The sequence below is a fragment of the Myotis brandtii genome, unplaced genomic scaffold, assembly GCF_000412655.1.
Source record: "Myotis brandtii unplaced genomic scaffold, ASM41265v1 scaffold31, whole genome shotgun sequence".
NCBI classification, from domain to species: Eukaryota; Metazoa; Chordata; class Mammalia; order Chiroptera; family Vespertilionidae; genus Myotis; species Myotis brandtii.
This window is the reverse complement of record NW_005361873.1, coordinates 2,700,523-2,711,123: the sequence shown is the minus strand read 5'-3', so window position 1 is coordinate 2,711,123 and position 10,601 is coordinate 2,700,523. Positions and strand designations below refer to the sequence as shown.

The following is a 10,601-nucleotide window of genomic DNA, read 5'->3' as shown; positions in this document are numbered from 1 at the left end:
TACTTGGGGTGGGTGGGGTGGGGGTAGTTGTGGCTGATAACAGAATAAGGCAAGGAATCCCTCCCAGAGCAGACATCTGACTCGCTTTGATGATACAATAAGCAGCAACCTAGTTTGCAGAGATGGAGAGGGAATCAGAGCCAGAAGAGCTTGACTGCTATGCAAAGGAATCTGAACTCTATGAATCTGAAAGTTATGTGAATCCAGGGAAGGATTTTAGGCAAGTAACTTTATCAACATTTTCCACTCAGAAAAATCACTCTGGCTGCACTACAGAGACTGGACTGAAGGAAGTCCAAATGAGAAGCCCCACTGGGCGACTTTATGAAACCTGAGAGCCGTGTTGGGCGAGCCTTCACTTGGCAGTAGCAGCAAGGGGACCAGAACATATGAAAGATATTAAAAAGAATTTGGTGGCAGAAAGAATGCACACATATTTTTCTGACTTTATTTTATTATCATACTGGTTCAATGTGTACAACTAAGCGTTTTCTAACTACCTGGTATTGTGATTTGAAGAATCAAAGTTTAAATATAATGAAAATAATTATCTGAATTTTAACTCGGGTGAGACCCACTTAGCTTTATGTGCTCTACTGTATTCGTAGATTTGGTTGCCGCGGGTTCTCTTAACAAAGGTATATATTCTTGTGTGCTATCTTGTTTCCAGTTAACTAAAATCTCTCATTAATACATGATAGGTGTCAACATACTTGAAAAACTTGTAATAACCTATAATTTCCCAGGTGTCATTGACTTCTCTCATCTACATGCATTCAATTCCTTTCTGTCTTCTATAACTTTTTCTGACTCTGTTTTTATGGCCTTTACCCATGGTTAGTTGTTTCTGCTTATTTTTTTCTGGAACTGCTTTTTCCTAGGATTTGGGGGTTCCTTCATGGCCCCTTCTCCATCACCAGTGACTCCAGCCCAGAATAACCTGCTACAGCCCAATTTTGAGGCAGCTTTTGGAACAACGCCTTCAACTTCTAGCAGCAGCTCCTTTGATCCATCAGGTGAGACAGTGGTTTTCAAACATTCTTTTAATTTGTTCTGATTATAAAATAAACCGCCTAAGGTTAGTATGATAATCAGGAAATGTCTACACAATACTGAGTGATGACCTTATTTTAAAAACTGTTCAATAAATAAATTCAGTAACTTAAGTGAATATTTTTAGTACATTTTGGTGGCTTTAAGAATAACTTTTAATTCCTTTCTGTGTTTCTGTTTTTAATTTTTTTGCAGAAATCTAACTTAACACGCACACCATCTATTGCATGAGCTTACATGCACACGGTTTAGAGATGGTTAAAGGAAAACAAGTACTCTATACTAAATCTTTGTACAGTATCTGAATGTGTGGACACTCCCCCTGCTGTTGCTTACACCCTCTGAAGCTTGCATAGTTCTTGGTTTTTTGAAGTTGAGACACAAATAGTATTCTTTGCCTGCCTTTAACCTTTCATCCTGCTGTCATTTTGTTTGTATTCTCTTCCATTCTACTCTTCCCATGCTGGGTCCTTACTACAAATTTTCAATTGGTGAGTTTTTGGCAATTAAATGTGTTTCAGAAACACCCTAAATATATGCCCTGCCTGACAATTTGGTTGCTTCCATTGCCAGTGCCTAGTTGAATGCTGTTCTTTTTTAATTTAGAATCATTGTATAGTAGTATGTATGGTAAATATGCATAGTTTTTTAATAAAAATTAACAACCACAAAATCTTTGACATGGATATTAGCAATAACTTATGCAAATCCCATGAATCTGCATTTTAAATGGTCTTCTTGTGCTCTAGGAACTAGACAAGTAGTAATTAGTTACATGGTAATCAGGAACCATGAATAATGGCATGGTTCCTAGTACTGAAATAGTGTTTACTTTAAATATTCCCTTAAAGTTAGAACCAAAAGTGAGTGCTATACTGGAGAAAAAATTAAAATTCTTACTTCTAAAATATGGTCAACTGTTTTTCAGATACTTTTTAATAGGTATTGACCATTATATCATGTTTTATTTCAACACTGATTTCATAGGAAACTAAGAGATTTGGCCTTCTTTTCTCATTTAAGAATTGTTTTAAGTTGTTTATGTAATAGTTTCAACAAAGACTTTTTTTTTTTAAGTAAGCATTGTAGAACTTTAGAGTAAACCAGTTAGGCTTTGCTAAATCACTACCATTTTGAATAAAACATGTTTTAGTGATAGCTTTTAATGAGTAACCATGGCTACCAATTATTGAGTGCCTATGTACAGCAAATGTTATAATGAAGACATGACATGTATTATCTAATTTAAACTTTACAACAAAGCCATGTAGTAGTAGTAGTGGTACTTTTCCCACTTACAGATGAGGCAATTAAAGCTCAGACAGAAACTTTCTCAAAGACATACAGCTAGTGAGGCGTGTAGCTGAGTTTGAGCTCAACTCTGACTCCAAAGTCTGTGCTCTTTCCTGTACATTACACAGATTGTTTTCCATCTTTGTTCATGTTCATTAGTATTTCCATACTTTACGAGTAGACTTATGTAGAGATGTTCTTTTTGGTGTTATGGTCATGATAAGTGTGAATTACAAGCCTTCTTTTATAAGATTGTATATTCACTTGTTTCCATAGTTGTTTTTTTAAGACAGTTTTCCCTTTAATTTTCCATATGATCTATTTTTTTCAATTATTCTGAACCTGATCTATTTGATTTCCAGTGTTTGATGGTCTAGGTGACCTTCTGATGCCAACCATGGCACCAACTGGGCAGCCTGCACCCATCTCGATGGTACCTCCTAGTCCTGCAGTGGCAGCAAGCAAACCTCTTGGGAGCGATCTTGACTCGTCTCTTGCCAGCTTAGTAGGCAGTGAGTCATATAGTTTTATTTAACTGAATCATGTGTGATTTTCCCCCTGTCTTTTCCTATGTACTGTTTCTGGATTCACTTGTGGGTGAGTGTATTAAGGAGTGGACAGAAATTCTTAGTGCTTTACCCAGTACAGCTCCTTGGAAGGTAAGCAGTCTCTATACCGTAGTCTTACAAGCAGTACCCAGGCCATAATTAATAATTAATCTAAATTATCCAAGGTATAGTTAGCATGTGCAAGTATGAAGTCAAGTGCGTTGTGTATAATAAGTACTTAAGTTTTCATTTCATTTGGAAATGAGAACACAGAATAACTTAAATGCAGTATGTTTACTAATTGAACATCCAAGTGCGTTTTAGTTATTCATTCAACAAATACTATTTATTGAATACTGGGCATTCTTCCAGGCTTGAGAGAGAACATTAGTGATCAAAACAGGTATAAATTTCTGTTTTTATGGTGCTCTGAAAGGGCAAAGACAAACATTAAACATTTTCAAATTGATAAATTCTATAGTGTGTTAGGTTATAAGTCCCATGGGGGAAAAACAGAACAGGCAAAGAGGGGTAAAGAGTGCCACAGAGTGGGGGTGAGAGTAGGCCTCACTGAGAATGTAAAATTTGAGCAAAGATTTGAAGGTAAAGGAATGAGCCATATGGATATCTGAAGGAGAACATGTGCAGGCTAAGGAGACAGCCAGTGCCAAGACATTGGGCAGAAGATTGCCTGGCATATTCAAGGAACATCAATCAAGGAGACTGTGGCTGGAGCTAGGTACATGAAAGAGAGAGTCTTAGGAGGTGAGGGCAGCTATGATAAAGACTGGCCTTTTATTTCAACTCTGAATTTGATTTTTTTTTATTAAGGTGAATGGGGTTAGCATTGCAAATACCTTTCATTTCACTTGAGGCTGTATCAAAAGTTTAGCATATCATTTATACACAATTTTTTTCTACCCATTACCCTATGGATATACTTTTGTTTTCCATTTAGCATCCTCAGTCTGTGCATCCATGAAAAATGCTTTGATGACAGCCATAGAGAGATTATTTTAGTATTTCTTCCTACTCTAAAATATTATCCCACTGATGGATAGTCTGCAGTGGTAACTGCTTTTGCTGGACACTATAATATACCGCCCAGACCCTTCTTCAGAAATAGAGGATTTTTACCTCTAGCTTCTGAGAGTGCCCTCAGCACACAGCTCACAGATGCTTACACCTTTGATATTTATCTCAGCTGAAGAAAGCTGACCAATAGCCAAACAATCTTGATAAAGAACAAATTTGAAGCACACTTTTTAATATCAGAACTTATACAAAGCTATAGTAATCAGGACAACTGGTACAGTATAGACTTAGAAAAATAGACCAATAGCATAGAATGAAGAGCCCAGAAATAAACCCCACATACAATGTTAAATTATTTTCTAGGTTTGCAGGACCATTCAGAATGGGGAAAAAATACTCTATTCAAAAAACGTGCAAGCTAAATGGATAGCCACATGCAAAAGACTGAAGTTGGGCCTCTTCTTTATACCATCCACAAAAATCAATACAAAATGAATCAAAGACTTAAATATAAGAGATAAAACTATAAAACTCTTAGAGAGAAAAAAATCTAGGCATATTGACCTGGGATTAGGCAGTGACTTCTTAGATATAATACCAAAAATAGTCAATCAAATAAAAATAAATTAATAAGAATGCATCAAAATTAAAAACTTTTGTTATGAATGATACCATTAAGAGCCCACATAATGAGAGAAAATATTTCCAAGTTATATATCTTATATGGGACTTGTATTCATAATATTAAAGAACCCTTACAATTCAGTAATAAAAAGACAAATAATTTTAAAATTGGCAAAGGATTTGAATAAACATTTCTTCAAAAATGATATACAGTGGCCCACAAGTACATGAATAGATGTTGAACATCAGGGAAATACAAATCAAAACCACATTGACAGACCACTTCACACTCACTAGGGATGCTATTATCAAAAAGAGAGTAACAAGTCTTGGCAAGGATGTAGAGAAATTAGAACTCTCAACTGTTGCTGGTAGGGAAATAACATGATGCAGCCACTTTGGAAACAGTCTTGTAGTTCTTTAAAATAATTAATTCAAAATGGATCATAGATTAAGTGTAGGAGTCAAAACTATAAAATTTGTAGAAGAAAATGTATGAATAAATCTTTATAACCTTGTTCTTAGATATGACACCAACAGCACAAGCAACAACAGAAAAAAATAGATAGATAGGGCTACATGTGATACCATTAAGAAAGTGAAAAACAGCCCTAGCCGGTTTGACTTGGTGGATAGAGCGTCAGCCTGAGGACTGAAGGGTCCCAGGTTCGATTCCAGTCAAGGGCACATGCCCAGGTTGTGGGCTCGATCCCCAGTAGGAGGTGTGCAGGAGGCAGCCAATCAATGACTCTCTCTCATCATTAATGTTTCTATCTCTCTCTCCCTCTTCCTCCTTCTCTGAAATCAATAACAATATATTTTTTTTAAAAAAGAAAGAAAGTGAAAATCAACAGAATGGGAGAAAACATACATCTCATAAGGGACTTTTATTCAGAATGAATAAAGAACGCTACACCTCAATACTGTAAAGACAAGTAACCCAATTTAAAAATAGTCAAATAACTCAAACATTTCTCCAAAAAGTATATGTCCACTTTGTACATGAAAAGATGTTCAACATCAGTCACCTGCGGAATGCATATCAATACCACAATGAGATATCACTTCACACCCATTAGAATGTCTATGATAAAAAAAGACATTATAACTAGTGTCTGTGAGGATGTGGAGAAATTGAAACTCTCTGACATTGCTGGTGGGAAGGCAACATTGGGCAGCTACTGTGGAAAGCAGTTCAGCAGTTTCTCGAAATGTTAAACCTCGAGTTACCATTGGGCAGACAGTGCACCATATGACAGCTAGAAAGCTCCTCCCCCGGATCTCTGCTCAGCTCTGCCCAAGTCTCACCTTCTCCACGAGACCTTCCCTGAGCATCCTGTTTAGTACTGCCTGCCCTCACTCTCATCCTATGCCACCAGATCCTGCTCTTTCTTTTCATGTTTCCATAGACTTTCCATTTTACCTTCTAACCGCCTACATAATTTACTTTATTATTCTTTTATATGTGTTGTTTTATCATCCATCTCACCCCATTGGGATGTAAGTTCATCCAGGATTGGGATTTATTTTTTCCCTTCACTATCATAACCCAAGCACTTAGAACAGTGCCTGGTGTATATGTAGGGCCTCAGTAAATATTGGCTGACGTAATAAATGAACTGAGATTAGAGCAGAACGATGAAGCTGGTTGTGTCGGGATCCTCAAGACTACCCTCCCATTCACTGATTCACTAGAAGGACTCAGGGGACTCAACACATGTCTGTACTCACAGCTAAGATGTATTACAGCAGCTGGTAAGGATGCACAGCTGGATCATCGGGGAAAAGACACAGGCAGAGTCTGGAGGAATCCATGCTCAGACTTCCTTACGCTCTCTCATTCCCAGGAGGGGAAGGCCATATAGAAATGTGGCCACGTGTGTGATGTTTTTGCCCAAGGAAGCCCTTTAGAGACTCAGCACCCAGGATTTTTCTTGGATGCTGATCATGTGCTAAAGTTTCAGTCTTGAAGAAGGAAAGCAGGTGTTCAACATAAACCACGTTGTTTGTATGGTTTAGACACAGCAAGCCACCCTTATCATGAGGCAAAGTTTTATCTGAATGTAGAGAATAATTTACTAGCTAGGTTCCCAGATGCCAGTCACATAGACCTTTCTAAGATAGCAGTCTCCAGCCTGCTGTGTTTACTCTTTTTTTCTGAACACGAATTGACATTAAAATACGATCCTTAAGTATAATGTAAAGTAAAAGAAAATGTTAGATTTGTGAATGTTTCCTGACATAGTTTTTCCTTTGTATAACGGAATGTAGTCATTCCTAGGCAAAATATGGACTTTCTCTAGACCTCTGAGTCTTTGATCTTTTAAATGTCATATCATTTAAGCTGAGTATAGAGTTTTAAATTCTTTTTTTCTTTTATCCATTTATAGATCTTGGGATTTCTGGCACCACATCCAAAAAGTATGTACTTTTTAAGCTATCTGATTTTGTTGAGACAATGTATTTGTACTTATTTGAGCCTATCAAACGTTGTTTTCATTAAAGTAATTACTCATTCTCAGGCTAGGTAATTTTAGAATTGGTTTTTATTTTATTCTGGGTTTTTCTTTTTGTTGTTTTCTACTGGAACATTCAAACTATTGGCTATGACAATGAAAAGGAATAATATATTTTAGTCTCCAAGATTGTCATGAACTTTTATCCTATATAATAAAAGTGTAGTATACAAATTGTCCTCTCGACCGGGAGTTCGACCAGGGCGTGGGGCCAGCCAGGGGAAGGGAGGGAGGCCCTGGCTGACAGCCGGCAGCCACTAGGGACCCTACCAGTGTACGAATTTTGTGCACTGGGCTTCTAGTCTAGAAATACTGGGAATTGTGGTTTGAATAATTTAATAGCTTTAAATTCTAGACTCATTACAATATTCCTAATTAACATTGATTTTTAAGTCTCACATGGAGGATCAATTTTAAGGAAGGATGGTAAGAATGATAAACAGTGTACCCTTTTTTAGATGCATATTTCAACATCTGAAATTGGGATCCATTTTACCAATATATGGTATCTTACAGTCATTGTAATGCCGGTTGTAGTTATGATATAGTTGTGTGAAACCTTCTGTTGATCCAGAAAGGGACATCATGGATGCACCTCAAATTCAACAAAGTGTAGGTATATAGTGTTTATGATACAGTTATTTAGTATTTTTTATAACCAGTGAAGGATTCAGTTAAATTTGTGGCATATTTTTCTATTAGAAGTGATAGGGGGAGTGGGGAAAAAAGGAGACATATGTAATGCTTTCAACAATAAAGAATTTAAATTAACAAAAAAAGAAGTAATAGAAAATTCCTGTTATCATTGAGGTCCAGACTCTAAATTATTTTTGTCAAATGCTTTAAAGCTTTCTTAGATACAATATGTTAAGCGTCTTCTATAAGTTTTACTCTGTGTTCTTTATTATCACTGGACTCAAACAGACTGCTTCTACTCAAATAAAAGTATCTCAGGAATCACACATCATTCTTTTCTGATTAGTGTGTTTTTTGTGTGTTTTGCATGCTTGATTTTAGGGGAGATCTTCAGTGGAATGCTGGAGAGAAAAAGTTGACTGGTGGTGCCAACTGGCAGCCGAAAGTGGCCCCAGCAACCTGGTCCACGGGAGTTCCATCAAGTGCACCTTTGGTACGTAGCCCCTGGGGGCCGGGGCAGTGGGGGAAATTTGCCAGCTCCCCAGTGTGTACAACACAGTGCATTTTGCTTAATTTTGCTACTGACACTGTACTTTTCCATGCACATCGAAGAAATATAAGCAGGATGCAATATTTACCAAACTGCAAATTTTATTGACTTTATACTTGATAAAGATTATGACCTATTTTTTAATTTTAATTATTTCAAAATAGTATATATGCTTCTTGAGATATTTGTTTTATATTTGTACAATTATGGAAATAATTTTTCAAAATCATTTAATAACATTGATCATTATTTATATTTTATCATATTTCTTGCCCAGATTTCTTGATTGTCTTAAGTAATGACAGCTTTTTTTCTTACCAGAAAGATTGGGCAATTTTCCACTGTGTAAGTGAACTTTCATTTTAAATCACTATTAATTCTTCTCACCATTTCAAAAATTGAAACTACTAACACCATCTTTTCTATAAAATTTAAATAGGTTTTATTTCTGTATATTAAATTTCTATTAATATATTAATGCCACCATTCGTTCTATGAAATAGCATGTCACTGGTAATAAAGACTAATTATTATTTTATGAAATTTGCTACCATAAAAAAGACATTACCAAGGGTAGCAAAACTTACTGTTTTCCTATATATGCCCCATAATTAGCAAAACTAGGCTAGTTGCTATTTCCCAAGTTCACTCGTAATTTTTCACCTTTACTTACCACCTTCTTCTGTCTATATCACACCCATCTCAAAGGCTTTCTTGATGTCATACTCTCCTTATTGTCCTTATTGCCTGAATTAATTCTATCACCCACCAATCCCAGCCAAACAAACATGTATGGAAGTGATTAATATAAATAGAATATAAACATTTTAGATAGACTCTATTAAAACTATTGTGTTTCAGAAATTAATTTCAATATCTAAGTTTTGGAATTTAGAACATATTGTCTTTTAAATAATTTTATAAATAGTAACATTTTTATATTAGCAGTTTTATAAATAAAAAGAAGTTCAAACCAATCTGAATAATGCCTTTTGAGTCAAAAGTCACCATTAAACAGAACAGTATTCACTGAATTACAATTTATACCATAGTTTCTAAAGGAAAATACATTCTGTTCTGGAAACCCACTTCCTCTTATCTCCTCACCCCCGCCAGTGGTGGTAGTGAGAGAGGATATTCAAGGACTAATATTTTCTTTGGTGAGTTCAAAGTCTGAAAGAACTTAACTTTAAGTGGTTTCCTAACTGATAACAATGAAAAAATTGCCTATTGTATCTAGGTATTTATTTCTTTAAATCTTTCTTTGCATTATTTAAAAACAATGCTTAAGAAGACCATTTTTGTGTATTTAGCAATACAATAAAGAGTTCCATTTTAAATTTTACAAAGCATACTTAGTAGAAAACTAAATCTCTCTTTAAAACTGATGTATGACTAAGATGACCATTTCATTTATTGTTCAAACTAGGGCTCATTTATGGCTGAAAGGGAATGTAATTCTTACCCTGGGATCCCAGGCATTTATCTGTGGTTGGTGACTCACATAGATGCTGAGACCAAAGGGGGCTGCACTCCATTCTTCAATACAAAAACATTTTAGAGTCACTGTCTTGTTTGGGGTACAAGGAAAGCGATTCAATAAATGTATAAAATCCCTAATGAAAGAAAAAGCTTCTTTAGAACTGGTCTTGAATACTATCTAATCACATTAAATCTCACAATTTATAGTATTACCAAATTAAAGGAACTAATTTTCCTATTCTGTTCTATGCAAAATTAAAGAGGCCTTGTGTGCTGTTCTGAGAAGTTAATACTTTAATAGTGGTGCCCTTTTCAGCAGGATCAAGTTGTTGTTTTTGTGTGTGTTTTTCAAATACATTTTTGTTGATTTTAGAGAGGTACAGAGAGGGACAGATAGAAAGATGAGAGAGAATCATTGATCGGCTGCCTCCTGCACACCCCATTGGGACCAAGCCCACAACCGGGGCATGTGTCTTGACCACGAATCGAACTGTGACCTCCTGGTTCATAGGTCGAAGCTCAACCATTGAGACACTCCAGCCCAGGCAGGATCAAGTTTTTAATTGTTTTTTAACAAGTTAATTCCAGGACAGTCAAGGTGATAGCAGTATCTAAGATGGAATGAGGGGAGTGGAGGAAGGGTGGTGAGAGTACTGATATTTGGCAGATCAGCTGTAGGTTAAAAAAAATGGTTGAGAGCTTGAAGTGAGGGGGAAGGAAGACAAGAAGGAAAACTCTCTGGTAGAATCCACACAACTGTGGGTCCTTGTGAATGAAGCCACCCAGACAGTGGTTGCCCAAGTTTCTATATGGGACAGTTTGCTAAATAATGAGGCCATTAACCAAGAAGGGGAATAAGAGAGA

At 36.2% G+C, this 10,601-nt stretch overlaps 1 protein-coding gene across 5 annotated transcripts in view; it reads left to right on the top strand.

Moving 5' to 3' along the window:
- SNAP91 (synaptosomal-associated protein, 91kDa) overlaps positions 1 to 10,601 on the top strand; it is a 121,274-nt gene that overhangs the window by 96,616 nt on the left and 14,057 nt on the right. For 4 of the 5 annotated variants that reach the window (XM_014542658.1, XM_005869944.2, XM_014542661.1 and 1 more), the window contains 4 exons: positions 882 to 1,016; positions 2,709 to 2,858; positions 6,944 to 6,974; positions 8,087 to 8,198. In XM_014542658.1, the coding sequence (XP_014398144.1) occupies positions 882 to 1,016; positions 2,709 to 2,858; positions 6,944 to 6,974; positions 8,087 to 8,198 (428 nt within the window). The remainder of the gene's footprint in view (positions 1 to 881; positions 1,017 to 2,708; positions 2,859 to 6,943; positions 6,975 to 8,086; positions 8,199 to 10,601) is intronic. The other variant, XM_014542659.1, reaches the window with a different exon arrangement.